At 42.8% G+C, this 14,520-nt stretch overlaps 1 protein-coding gene across 8 annotated transcripts in view; it reads left to right on the forward strand.

Annotated features, from left to right (window-relative positions):
- auts2a (activator of transcription and developmental regulator AUTS2 a) overlaps positions 1-14,520 on the forward strand; it is a 1,126,933-nt gene that overhangs the window by 1,092,161 nt on the left and 20,252 nt on the right. For all 8 annotated transcript variants that reach the window (XM_073053558.1, XM_073053563.1, XM_073053562.1 and 5 more), the window contains 4 exons: positions 616-645; positions 1,545-1,616; positions 4,124-4,265; positions 6,347-6,424. In XM_073053558.1, coding sequence (XP_072909659.1) covers positions 616-645; positions 1,545-1,616; positions 4,124-4,265; positions 6,347-6,424 — 322 coding nt within the window. The remainder of the gene's footprint in view (positions 1-615; positions 646-1,544; positions 1,617-4,123; positions 4,266-6,346; positions 6,425-14,520) is intronic.

Consider the following 14,520-nt stretch of genomic DNA (forward strand, 5'->3'; position numbering starts at 1 on the left):
AGTTAGGTTGTGATCCTGGAAAGAAAGTGCTGGGAGAATTAACAGTAGATGCTAAAGTGAATATTCATGCAAATTAAAACCAATCTGGTTTAGCAAAACTGAGCAACACACCCAAAATGTTGGAGAAACTTAACAAGTCAAGCTGCATCTAAGTAGAGGAATGATATCTCTCCCCAGGCGCTGCCTGACTAGCTGAGCTCTTCCAGCGTTTTGTGTGTGTTGCTCTAGATTTCCACCATAAGCAAAGCTGAGTTTAATTTTGAGCAGGACCTATTCCCAACCTAAAATCGTAAAATAAAATGAGTTACAGACTCAATTTTTTCTGTTCAGTCAGATTCCAGTAGAGGTCACATTTTAGAATTGTTTTGGGCATTCAGAAGGGATCCAGTTCAGTGGAGATATGCCTTAAGAGTTCTCCGTACCTAAAATTATTAATGAAGAACAGAAGGTCAGACAATTGTATAAAAAGATGATGATTATATTTTCTAATAATGTTTCATCTAAAAGTAAAATGTTAACATTTTAAATTACTGACTAACGAGGTAATAAAAATTGCAATTATTGTTATGCTTTGACTGACAAGCGTGTAACTGAGCTGCCACTCTTTATTTGCAGTTGACAGATCCATTCAGACCAATGCTGAGGGTAAGAATCTTTCGTCTGAAATTATAATCTCTCCATTTGTCCCTTCTGTTAGTGAAAGATAAGTGAATGATTGAGAAATTATGGCTGGAAATTAGATTGCAAAGCCCTGTTTATTTCAGAATTATGTGATTGAAAACAGAGTGAAGTGTGACCACGTGAGTATTCTCAGGCCATTTTGTGACAGTCTAGAAATTCACCGGTCACTTTGCCTGTGGAGTCACTTGCTCTGTCTTACAAGATTTCTGCTAGAATTGCACAGCAGATTAAATCGCATCCTGAAACAAAAGACACTTGTTAGGGAGGGCCATGCATCGATGTGGTTTCACAGCAGAGCAGTAAAATACTGATGGTGATTTGCATTGCAAGGAAATTTGAATCACGTGTTTTAGTATTTTAAAAAAACAAGTGAGTGTTGCTCAGTGCATTGAAAAGGGTGGTGGAGATGTGGTTGAAGGAATTGAAAGTTGGATCAGAACATTGCTGAACAAAGTGTGTGGGGTCTATGGAATGTTAAAATGTCAACACGTTGCAATAGGAAGGCCAATTGGAAGCTGAGTGGGTCCATTAGGACAAAGGTGTTTTTTTTAACGTAGTCAGATGAGTTGCCCACTTCATTTTTAAAAAATGTTAATGACCTTGAAGATCTAGAAATTTGCAATCTTGAAGTTTGTTGAGTTTTGTTACCAGAATGTGGAATGGGTAGATTGCACTGGGTAATAGTAGCAACCTGTGTCAGCAGCTTTTACAATGGGGTTTGAAATACAATGATTTATGGAGGGGAATCGAAGGAGTCTGTGTGAGTGGACCTCTTTACTGGAGGCGTGAGCCAAAGTTCACACTGTCACGAGGTTGTTGTAAAGAAAGTTGAACTATAATTTTAAATTTGTTTCCTTCTGCAGAAGCCTGGCAAGTGGTGTGCCATGCACGTTCACATAGCGTGGCAGATATATCATCATCAGCAGAAAGTCAAGGTCAGTATTCACTCAGGGTTTCATGGTTGTAAATTCACTTATGAGTGCTACCTTAATTGCCCTGTTTCCACCATGCACCCCTTTCAAGAGGGAGTTGCAGGGGCTGTCCTGATTGCGAGGAGTGGATGTTTTAACCTGCAACCTATAGAGCTGTCTTACTTCTAATGGCTTTACTGCAACTGTGTCATTGTCCATCTCCCTACTTTATGTATCTTTTTTTTTCCTGTTGTAATTTGCTTTCCCAGCTGTTTCAGAGCTTTCTACCAATGGTGTATAGTGATTTGCAGAATTGTACTAAAAGGCCATCATAGTGGTCCATTATGGTTGGGAGGTTCCAAACACACTGTGAGTGTAATGTTCAGTCAGGTTCGCAGGTCTGGCAAGTGATACAGAAAGCACCCTCTGAGAAAAGGTACACTAATTATTTATTTACAAACTGTAAAAATTTGACCAAATCTTCATGTTCCCCAAGCTACAGACACTACAATGCTGAATACTCAACAGACATACGCACATTGAACAAACACACTTAGTTAAAAGTGTGTGCAGATCAATCCTTCCCAATGGTCATGTCTTAAAGGAAGAAAAGAGCAAGCCCCTTTCACGTGCTATTTTATATACACAGGATATTTGCAACTGGACACTAGGCAGTTATCCAATGAGAAAAGCTGCTGCAGCTTTTAAATAACCAATCACAATGGAAGCTACTTTCGACAATCAAAATAAGGCACAGTGAGGCACTTCAGCCTCTTAAATGTTCTTTACCTCCACACTCCCTGCTGCACTTGATCAAATCTTTCATCACTTTACTTCTAATTCCCGCTGCTAAACATCACAGGACTTCCAGTCTGGGCTGACGTCACTCCTGATTGGTAGCTCGGGGAACGGTACGGAATTAGTTTGGATCATGGTGATACTGTCTATAGTGGCTGTGAATTCTTGAAAGGAACTCATCATGACACCGGATTAATTTTTCACTGAATTCTGGAATCATTAATATGGGAAATCACACCCAGTTGGAGTTGGGCATATTGCTGTAAAGTTCAGGTACATTGTAGTTTAGAGTAATCAGAATCAGAATCAGACTTTAATCGCCAAGTACCTATGCACATACAAGGAATTTACTTCTGGCAGATGTTGTCTCTCTGCTCATAACAATAATAATGATAAATATAAATGAAAATATAGATTATACATACAGGTAGTGCAATCCAAGTAATAGTTAGCCGACAGTTAACCGGCAGTTAAAGGGTTAAAGGGTTTATTCTGGACATCTGGTAATTTGGAGTGAACAAATAGAGTTTAAAGTGGTAAAAACTTGATCCCACAATAATAATGGTGTAACTAACCCTAACTCCAGTGCTTGCTTACATATATTTAACCATGCTGATGATTCACAACTGCTGGCAATTAGTATCAATGTATTCAACTTTGTCTGACCTGGACACATTGCACCAAGAGGCCCAGTGGTGGAAAACCTATCTCTACAGGTTCCAGCCAAAGAAAATGACAAAATGGTAAAAAGAAAACATCACAACAAAAATTATCCTGTGCCCAGTTTCATTTTAATGCTATGCAGTTAGAACCTCATCCCAATCAGGAGCTATACTGTTTCGTCCACATCCCGTTTGTTTTAAGTTATGGAAGATACTGTTAGAGAGTAGTATAAGCTGATGGTCCAGAGATATGTAGGTGGTATGGTAGCGTAGTGGTTAGCATAAAGCTATTGAGGTGCCAGTGACCTGGGTTCAATTCTGCCGCTCTCTGTAAGGAGTTTGGATATTCTCCCCGTGACTGGGTGCGCTGTGAATGTATCCGAAAGGTGCAGGATCATTGGGCAGAAGACTTCTGTTACCATGCTGTGTCTGGTAACAAAACAGTGAGTTCAACTCAAAGACGTTTCTGTACTTTATGGAAGGAACTTCGTTAGCTTGACTTGGTCTGGCCTCTGATTTCAGACCCAGAGCTGTGCCTCCATGCACCCGTCCACAGTAATGGAGCCTCTCCTTGGACTCCTGACAACTCAAAGTGTTCTCTTAGTAAACAACTCAAATGCAGTTTACGGCAGGGTTCCATTTCTGTGAACTGTTTGTAACCTGAACTGCAAGTATAAACCAAGATCCCACGTGGCAGATGACGACTGCAGCTGTAAAATCCATTTTGCCACCCTGCCAGCCGCTTGTTTGTATGTGCAGACAGTGCATAGCGCACGTGTTTGACAGCTTGGAGGACCTGCATATAGAGTTAACCAGAGTTAACGTAAAATTGCCTTTATTGCCAAATATTAGACGACTTCAGCAGCCTTGAATTAAGATTAAGTGAAAAACATGAGTCAGTGCTGAGTAAATTGTGTTGTTTTTCAGTATTCTTTCAAAGATTGTGTGCTGGAATTGTGCCAGCCCCTCCTCCCACTGGCACTGACAGGACAGATAGGAAAGACTTTTGAAAGGAAGGTTGAACGAGGGGAAAGGTAACAGGCTGTTTTGTGTGTGCTTTTTTTCTTGCAGCAACAGATACAGTCAGATCCGCACAAACTTGACTTCGGCCTGAAGCCCGAGTTCCTGAGCAGACCCCCTGGGCCCAACATGTTTGGAGCTATCCATCACCCTCATGAGCTGGCTCGGCCCGCAACCCTTTTCTCCACTGCTGGTAAGGAAGAGATGTTAGCTGTGTAATTCTCTTCTCGGGGATCACAAGCTGCCAGTGCCTGCTCTATCTGTGTGGCCATCAAACCATGAGCTAGCTTCCCTGTGACACCAACGGTCCTGTTATCTGTATAATTACCACTAGATGGCACCATTGGCATTCAGCAAGGAGTGCATTCCTCTGCATTCGCCAGTCTGATCCTGTGCAGAGAAAAGTCCTTGTAAGGAAAATTAAACTACTAATTCCATGTATATTTATAACTATTTTGTTCCATTTAAAGCTATTCAATGTTCTTAATGCCTGATCTGTAAAGAATGCTTTATATTTATAGACAGCATCACTGCCAGCTATCTTTTGAAGTGAAATCACCCCTGCTTGAACTGCTATAGCAACTTGCACACACAAAGCAACCACAAGGAATCTACTTAAAGGGCTAAATTTGGGCAGAAAGGAGAGATAACTTCCTTTGTTGTTCCACCAGCAGTATGTATATAAGAAAGTACTTGGAAGGTGTTTAAATAAAGACAAGTTTTTCTCTTGAACAATCGACAAGACAGGTACACGAATAACATTTTAAAGCACACGGCTACGTAGGATAGGAAAGATTTAGAAAGATATATGAGTCTATGATCCTTTGAATTATGGCTTTTCTTTTCCTATAGCTCGACATCGCCTTCCCTGGAGTTTTCTGGTACTTCTGTATCTTTTTCATAAAGCACGTTAAAGATTATAAACTCCTCTGCTTATCCTTTGGGAAAGGCTATCAAAGCTCCAATATTTTGGAGCAAAATTCATGAAGCTGAGTGTTTATCTCTTCCCTTTCTCTTGGTCTCTGTCTGTCTGTTCCCCCCTCTTTCTCCACTGATGCATCTTTTCCCTGATTGTCTCCTGAACCTATCTCTGCTTCCCTGTCTTATCGGAGCCTTCGTTTCTCTATCTGCTGCCTGTAGGCCTTTTCTCATTCTCTTCAATGACCAAAAGCCTTTATGTTTAAATGGGTAACACAAGCAAGCTGATGAATTCTGAAAAAATGTTTCACAAGGGGAGGTGGGATACTCCACTAACCTGGATGTAGATACAGCAATTAGGAATGTAAGTGGAATGTTGGCCCTCATAGCAACAAGGATAGAGTTTTAAAGTACAGAAGTCTTAAGATAACAGCATGAACATTGGTGAGACAGCTCATAGAGTACAGTGTAGTTTTGGTCTCTATTTAAAGGTGGATATGTTTGTACTTGCTCCGGCTGGTGATGTAGTGACATCAACACTGGACTTCGAGGCAAACTGTCTCGAGTTCGAATCCGGCCGGCTCCTTGCAAGCTTTCCATCTGTGCTGGGTTGAACATCAAGCTAGCAACTCGGCCTTGTAAAAAACAGTCAGATGCTAAAGAAACAGCAAAGATGCTGCCAAGGCGCGAAAAGTAACAACAATGCTTGCACTAGAGGCAGGTCAGCGAAGCTTCATTGTAACATCTTGTGAGATAAGGTTGAGGAGGTTGAGCCTGTTTTTGCCAACGATTTTAAATGTAATTTTTTGGATGAATACACAAACAAGGAAATTTAGATCCAAGGAAATCATTTTCAAACATGGGGTCAACCATTTAAGATGAAGATGAGAAGAAATTTCAGGGAGAATTGTGAATTGTTGAAGGCCATTATAAACAAGGCTGAGAAGGAATGATTCTTAAATGAGTCAATAGCTATAGAGAATAAAGAAGTGGAGCTGAAACCACAGTCAGATTGACTTTGATCTTATTCACTAGTGGAGCAGGCTTGAGGAGGCCATAAGGCCTGCACCTATTTTGATCTCTTATGTTCTCATGGATCAATCCTGCAATTAAACTCACAGCTTGATATTAGATAAATACAGATGTGCTTAGAGGTAACTATAATGCCACACGCATGCTCACACACTCACACAGAGTCTCCATTACATCTTCAAGAGGTGACTGTTTATGCTGTGCTTTATTTTGTGAGGCAGTTCTTGCAGGCCGGGTGCAGACTGATGCAGTTTGAATGGGTCACGTGCAAAGTGCTTCCGTGGAGGAACCCGGCAGAAAACTAACCATGCTCTTTGTTTGTAGGCACCACACATCCAACTGGAAATCCCTTTGGACCTTCGCCTCATCACAACAGCTTCCTGAGTCCGGCTGCTCACTTAGGTAATCATGGCACGGCCAATCTGTGGGGAACTCTCGGGTAGCCAGCTCACTGTCTGAAGCAATTCCCAGCAAGGAATGCCTGCTCTGCCAAAGTGTACATTGGACTGAAAGTCCACATTTGGTGCAGATAGTTCTGTGGGTCTTGCTGACTGTGTAATGTAAAATAATAATACTCTGTTTAAAAGTGTACAGTTCCATGTAAATCTCATGTCTCATTTAAATTGTTCATCAGTGGATAGAAACCTGATAAATTATATGAATTGCCTTAGACAGTTACAGATAGAAAATTACATTTAAAAATAATGTATCTTCATGCATGTTGGCCCTCCTATGACTGCTCAAAAATATTTTACATACATTCAGTCAGAGAGTCACAGAATGAACCTTGCTAGATAAACTGTCCGTGTGATTTACCCATGTTTACATTCAGAAATGGTGTTTGTGGCAAGGTGGGAGCAAAGGGTTGATCATCTGTGCTGATGGCCTGCAGTGGCATAGAGTGTCAGATGATGGCGCTGTTGAGACCAAGCTGGTGTTACCGCTTTGGCAATTTCAACAAACATTTCCACAGGTCCAAGGAGTGAGGCATCTGGAGGCTTTCTTATGGTGTGAAGAATGCTTCCTTTTAGAGTTAGAAACAAATCCTTGGAAATTTTTGGAAAACCTCAGCTGGCTGCCTAGTGTAATTTGTTTTTTTTTTAAAAGTGATTTTACAGAATGCAGACATTGCTAACCAGGCCGGCATTATTTTGCACATCATTAACTACCCTGAGAAGGTGGCAGTGAGTTGAAACCCTGAGGCCTCTGTGGTCTTATCTGGAGAAGATATTCCAGTAGCAACGTTAGGTTGCGAGGTACAGAATATTTAGTTGTATTGATGACAAGAAACAGCTACGTTTGTCCAAGGCAAGATGGTGGTGTTCCCATGCTCCTTTTGTCCATCTTGTTAGTCGAGGCTGGGGAGTAGCCTGGATGCGTAATGCCATGCATTTAGGTTGTGGTATGCACCACAGCAGACGAGTGAATATTTAAGATTGTAGGTGGAGTATCGATCAAGTTGGTTGTGATAGCGGCTGGGGAACCGGTGCAGAAAGCACAGCTGGGTGTAGTTATCAACCCTTGACAGTCTGCCACGCTGTTATTGTACCAAATGACTCAGTCCCACCAGTTGGCCTCCCTACCACACATCAATACTGTCAGCAGTTAATTAGAAAGGGAACAGGGTCTTTTACATGTATCCCTTCATTACTAGGATCTGCCAGCCCCCATCTCTTTATACTGGCTATCTCCTCTCTGTATTCTGTCCAGATGCTGGGTTTCGAGCCAAAAATTTGACTGTCTCTGTGCCTGCACCAATGCTGTGTCCTGGCCTTCTGAATTCCTGCAGTTTATAATATGGCTCCAGATGCCAGCATCTTGCAGTATCTTGTGACTCTTTATCTAGTGACTGGATGAGATGTGGTTGTGTCGGAACACACTATCCCCCACTCCAATAATTCTATAAAGTGGTAATGCGAAGCATGTTGAAAAATGCTGTTTTCTGAACGTTATCTTGATATTTTGTTTGATTTGCTCCTTGAAGTAGTCAAGAGTTATTCCCCATGTCCTGCAAGCTTCCCTTGGAGCAGGGAAATGTGATTGGTTAAATGAAGACTCTCACACAGTTGCAAATCCCTTGGTTTAGAATCTGACCTAGGAAGTTCATCTGATTATCTCTATGGCAACAAGAAAATCGGTATTGATGGGAACCTAGGGTGAGAGACTTCATGCATGCTCCAGCATGTGATGAAATCCTGTCAGCAATGGTAAATGAGATTGTTCAGTACTGAACTGCTCGTTCTCTTCTGAAGCAACGCTTGGTTCTGTATGGGGTAAAGGCTGTGATTATATGGAACTGAGTGGTCCATGCCCAGATCGTCAGTCAGCAGATCACTGGAGTGTAATTGTCACTTGATAGGACTGCTGGAGGCCTGGGCCATCAATGGCTGAGCTCTGCCGTTGATGAGGATATTCATGGACCCTCTTCCTCCCATTCACTCTGTGATCATCCTTGGGAGATGTGGGTAAACCCTCAGAGCCCTGGTTGAATGTGGTCTGGAGGAGGGCGAATTGTTTTTAATGGTCAGCAGAATTCTGTTGCCCCACAGTATGCAACCGAAGAGTCCACAAAATGGCCATTTCTGACAAGGGAAAATCTAACCAACAAATTCAGTGGCATTGGCATCACTGGGTACCTGAACTCCTACATAATAAAGGTTAAAGCTGACTAGAAGGTCAACTGAACCAGCCAGATAACTTTCAAATGAGATCAGAGGCTGGGTTTCCTATTGGTAGTGACTCACCCCCTGACGTCCAAAGCCCTTTCCTCTACCTGTAATGTATGCCCAGAACATATTGGAACACACCCCACAACTCACAAGCCTGACATCTGAACCACCAAGAATGGTGACAGCTTCACGGGAACACCCTATTTGCAGATTCCCCTCTGGGCCACACACCATCCTGACCTTCCACTGGAATCCTGGAGTTCCCCTCACAACAGCAATGTGCAAAGACCTCAACCAGAGGGACTGCAACAGCTGAAGAAGGTGGCTCACGATTACGATCTCTAGGGCAATTATGGCCATACTGTACTCCTTACCCTTGCCAATGATGCCAAAGTCCCATCAAGCAGACACTCGAAACTCTCGCTTCATCGTTAAAGTGCGCAGTTAACCCAGATGCAGTGGGAGTAGATGGACACCAGGAGGACCATCAAAGAGTCCTGGAGATTACAACGGTTCAGCTTAGTGAAGCTACAACTGAGAACTCAATCTGTCCCTCTGCCATCACATTTCTGAACAGTTAGTGAACCCATGAACACCAGCTCACCATTTTTGTGCTCTTTTTTTTAATAAACATTTCTGATTCCTCAGTTGCAAAGCTCTGTGGAATAGGCAGAGTGAGTTCGAACCACAATCAGGTTTATTGTCACTGACATATGTAGTGAAGTCTGTTGCTTTGAGGCAGCAGTATAGTGCAAGACATAAAACAATTACTGTAAATTACCAATAAAATACCATTTGCCCTCCCCCAGACTGCATTCAACCAGGGCTCTGAGGGTTTATCCACATCTCCCAAGGATGATCAGAGAGCGAATGGGAGGAAGAGGGTCCACGAATATCCTCATCAATAGCAAAGCTCAGCCGTTGATGGCCCAGGCCTCCAGCAGTCCTATCAAGTGACAATTACACTCCAGTGATCTGCTGACTGATGATCTGGGCATGGACCACTCAGTTCCATATAATCACAGCCTTTACCCCATACAGAACCAAGCTGACTTCAGGGCTGGCGAAAGATCAGGGGGTGGAGTGACTTGTCTGGATGTCACAGCAACATTTGTTGTGAGCATGGCACCAAGCAGTCAGTGAAAACTGAAGCCAGTGGATGCTAAAGACGAAGCTCTGCCTTGTAAGATATTTGTGGCTGTTGGACGTCAATCATCTCGGCCCCAGGGGCTTTTCAGGGCAAGATGCAGCAAGGTGAGCAATTAGGGATGGGCATTAAATGCTGCTCTTGCTGGTGACACCCAGACCTGTTTGAAAAGGTTCTGGTTTCAGCCGTCTTCAGCTACTCCAGGAACGACTATTGCTCCATCACAAGATCACGTGGAGATGATTGCTGCAAATGCAACTTGTTTTATTGTATCAAGAGACTCTTATTGCACAGAGTCTCTGTCTCTGCACAGAAGATCTGTGCGATGTTCAGACCTGGGTTGAAAGTTTGTGCCACAATAGCGGGAGGAAGTGATGGCCCCCAATGAGAGAGAATTGCTTCACTTCCTTTAGATGTTCAACACCATCATGAACGTAAATTGGTGTGGTTGTCATTGGGCAGGAACTGCATTAAATCTCTCTCTCTCTCTGTCTCTCACACACACGCCCACATCCCCCCCCCCCCCACCCTTCTTCAACCTCATGAACATCATAATCTTGTCAGTAGAGCTGGGAAGCCTGAGGCAAATGAGCCAACTTATGATAGCCTAAAACCTCTGCAGGGTAAAAGTCAGGACAGTGAGGGCATGCACTGCATGTGTGTAGATGAGTGTAGTACCTCATTGCTCGACACCATTCAGTAAAAGCAGCATCCCTGATCAGCGCTGAAACCATCCATACCAAACAACAACCAAAGAAGAGCGTGGCCTCGGTGCGTGCCATCTGCAAGATTCTGCATCAGCAGCTCTCACACAGTGGTCTCTGCCCCGAGGAAGCACAAAGCCATCAGAGCATCTTCACCTTTGAGCCTCGTACCATTCTAATACTTGGGCTTCCATTGCTGCTCCCTTGTCATCATTGTAGGAGTATATTTATCATACAGCCTGCAAGAGTGCAAGATTCAGCAAGGTGACTTCCTGCATATTTCTTGTGGGCAATTAAGGATGAGCATTAAATGCTGGTCTAGCTGGTGGCACCCATATAACCATATAACAATTACAGCACAGAAACAGGCCATCTTGGCCCTTCTAGTCCGTCCCGAACGCTTACTCTCACCTAGTCCCACTGATCCGCACTCAGCCCATAACCCTCCATTCCTTTCCTGTCCATATACCTATCCAATTTTACTTTAAATGACAATACTGAATGTGCCTCTACCACTTCTACTGGAAGCTCGTTCCACACAGCTGCCACTCTCTGAGTAAAGGAATTCCCCCTCATGTTACCCTTAAACTTTTGCCCCCTAACTCTCAACTCATGTCCTCTTGTTTGAATCTCCCCTACTCTCAATGGAAAAAGCCTATCCACGTCAACTCTATCTAACCCAATCTATTTAAAAAGAGCACACAAGTTTCTTGAATAATTTGACTATGGCAGTACTGCTGAAGTGCCTGTTGGTGGCTCTGCTGAGCTCATAGTGCTCAATATATGCATCACCAACAAATGGCTTTGAGCAGGTAGATTTTTGAAAGGTCATTAAAATAAATATAAAGCTTGTAAAAATGATAAATAATATATTGGCAAAGATATGAGGTATAAAGCTGGCGCTGACTCCTCCAATAATGGCTTATAGGTCAGTGTTTGTAAGTGTTCTGACGCTTTCCTTTTGCGGTGTGAGTATAGAGAGTGCCAAGGTACTCATGCCTGTGTCTGACTCGGGTGTCAGCCCCTTCATCTACTTCCTTCACTGAAGTGACTTCCCTGGGTGGGGCCAGCATTTTGAGGAATATGCATTGTATTGAAAGGTGGTTGTACTTCATGCAAACCCACTCTCCCCAGTCAGAGATTCTTCCTTACAGGAGCAGAGGTACTTCTTGAGCTTAGCCAGAGTATTTAACAAATGTCAGTGAGATACTTCTTTGCACTTACAACCTGTATCATTTAGGTGGTGTTACGGGAAAGATACCAAACTACTAATGGGTTATTTGTCACAGGCATATCCGTCAAGTTATGATGTGCACAGGGCAATGTTCAAGGTAGGACTTTGAATGTGCAACTTTGATGGAATTATAAAGATAGGTCAAATTTTCTTCATGATTTGTGATTATCGTGTGTTCCTAGCTTACTATTTAGAGATTTCACGAAACCCAGTTTATTCTGCCAAGTGTCCTTTCATATTGGTGGACTCATTCCCGATCTGTGTCAGCAGATTCAGGGTTGAGGGTAATAAATGAGTGAAGTTGCTCGATCATGTGATTTGTATGAAATATAATTATTTCATCAGGCTGTATTACTGTGATACAATATTGTGGAAGAATTTATTCTTTGATTGCTAGCAGCCCATGGAAGAGCATTAGTTGCTGGTTGCGTTATTTTCACATATTCAATTCATTGAAGTGATTGGATCTGAATATGTAAGAAGCGAACACAGATGGCTACCAATACTCTTGTTTGAGTTTAACATTGACTGTCAACAGTGAAGCAGCTGAACTAAAATCCAGAGCAGAAGCTGAATGTTAGCAAAGCTTAATAGTTCCAGTATGTTTGGTAATATAATTAACAATATTGGCAATGTTCGCTCCAATGAATAACTGGAAGATTGGCACAACGTAGAAAGTATTTAAAGCACTCAAGAAGGGAAGTAGGAATATCAGGTGAGGCAATGATAAGTCCTTGGCATGTAGGATTAAAGAGAATCCCAAAGCATTCTATGCATGCTTTATGAGCAAGAGGATACCGAGGAAACGAGTAGGATTGTCCATAGATAAAGGAGAGAACATTTGCCCGGAGGCGGAGGATGTGGGTGAGGTCCTAAATGAGTACTTTATATCCATATTTACTAAGGAGAAGGATGTGGAGGTTGGGAGATAAGTGTGGAGTGTGCTGGGGCATTCTGAGTTAAAAGAGATAGTGTTGTCTCTCTTAAAGAACGCCAAGGTGGATAAGTCCCCAGGGCCTGAAGGAACGTTTGATTTATTTATTTAGAGATACAGCACAGAAGAGGCCCTTTGGGCACTTAGAGCCACACTGCCCAGCAACCCCTGATTTAATCCTAACCTAATCACGGGCCAGTTTACAATGACCAATTAACCTACAAACCTGTACATCTATGGACTGTGTGAGGAAACCAAAGCACCTGGAGAAAACTGACAGTCCCACAGGGAGAACGTACAAACACCGGAAGTGAGTGGGGACTTTTATACAGTCGTCCCTCGACATCCGCGGGGGATTGGTTCCAGGACCCCCCGCGGATGCTGAAGTCCCTTATATAAAATAGCGTTGTATTTGCATATAACCTACACACATCCTCCTGTATACTTTAAATCATCTCTAGATTACTTATAATAACTAATACAATGTAAATGCTATGTAAATAGTTGTTATACTGTATTGTTAGAGAATAATGACAGGGAAAAAAAAGGTCTGTACATGTTCAGTACAGACACAACCATCGTAGCTCTTCTGGGAACGCTGATGCTGCCTCAGCATCGATGCCGATTCTCCCGTGATCTTGAAGTTCTTGAGGCTGTAGCGCTTTACGTAGCTAGCCAGCCATCCCTTACTAGCCTTAAACTCCTTCCTCTCACTCACGACACAAGTAGCGAACGAACAAGACGCGAGGCGAATAATGCTCAAACAACGAGTGCTGGAGAGAGACTGAGGATCTGTGAAATGGCGGGAGGCTACTGCAGGGTATTTCATTCATGTGGATTCAGTGTAGTGCTCGGCACGCAGCAAATTCAAGTTTTGCTTTTCGGAACTTCCTGGAATTTTTTTTGGAACATTTTCGATCTGCAGTTGGTTGAATCCGTGGATGCGGAACCCGTGGATACAGAGGGCCGACTGTATATATGAACTGGATGAAAATTTAGATGAGTGGCTTAGTAAGTTTACAGATGATGTGAAGGTTGGTGGTATTGTGGATAGTGCAGAAGATTGGCAAAGGATTGAGCGGGATATGGATCAGTTGGAGATATGGACAGAGAAATGGCAAATGTAGTCTAACCCAGGCAAATGTGAAATGTTGCACTTCGGTAGGTCAAATAAAAAGAGAAAGTAGTTGAAGAAAGTTGATGAGCAGAGGGATCTTGGGGTCAAAGACAGTAGGTCCCTGAAGGTGGCTATACAGTTGGATAGGGTGGTAATGAAGGCCTGTGGCATGCTTGTCTTTATTTGTTGTGGAATTGAGTTCAGGAGTCAGGAAATTATGTTGCAGTTCCATAAAACGTTAAATAGGGTGAACCTAGCCTACTGCATTCTGTTCTGGTCACTCCATTATTGGAAGAATGTGGAGGTTTTGGCAAGGGTGCAGAAGATGTTTACCAGGGTACTGCCTGAATTAAAGAGCATACGCTATAAAGAGAGTTTAGTCAAACTTGGGTTTTCTCTGGAATTGCGAAGGCTAAGGGGAGATCTGTTTAGATTTGTAAGATCATGTCAGACGTAGATAGGCATATCTTTTCCCAGGGTTGAAATGTCTCATACCATGGGCCATGCATTTAAGGTGAGAGGGGGTAAGTTCAAAGGAGATGTGTGGGACATGTTCCTTTTTTACACAGAGTGCTGCTTGCCTGATATGTGCTGAAGGGTGGTGGCAGAGTTGTTCATAAAGCTCTTAGATAGGTGCATAAATGTGCAGCAAATGGAAGGATATGGGCATTGCTTAGGTAGAGGGAAAAGCTT

Source organism: Hemitrygon akajei, chromosome 8, assembly GCF_048418815.1.
Source record: "Hemitrygon akajei chromosome 8, sHemAka1.3, whole genome shotgun sequence".
NCBI classification, from domain to species: domain Eukaryota; kingdom Metazoa; phylum Chordata; class Chondrichthyes; order Myliobatiformes; family Dasyatidae; genus Hemitrygon; species Hemitrygon akajei.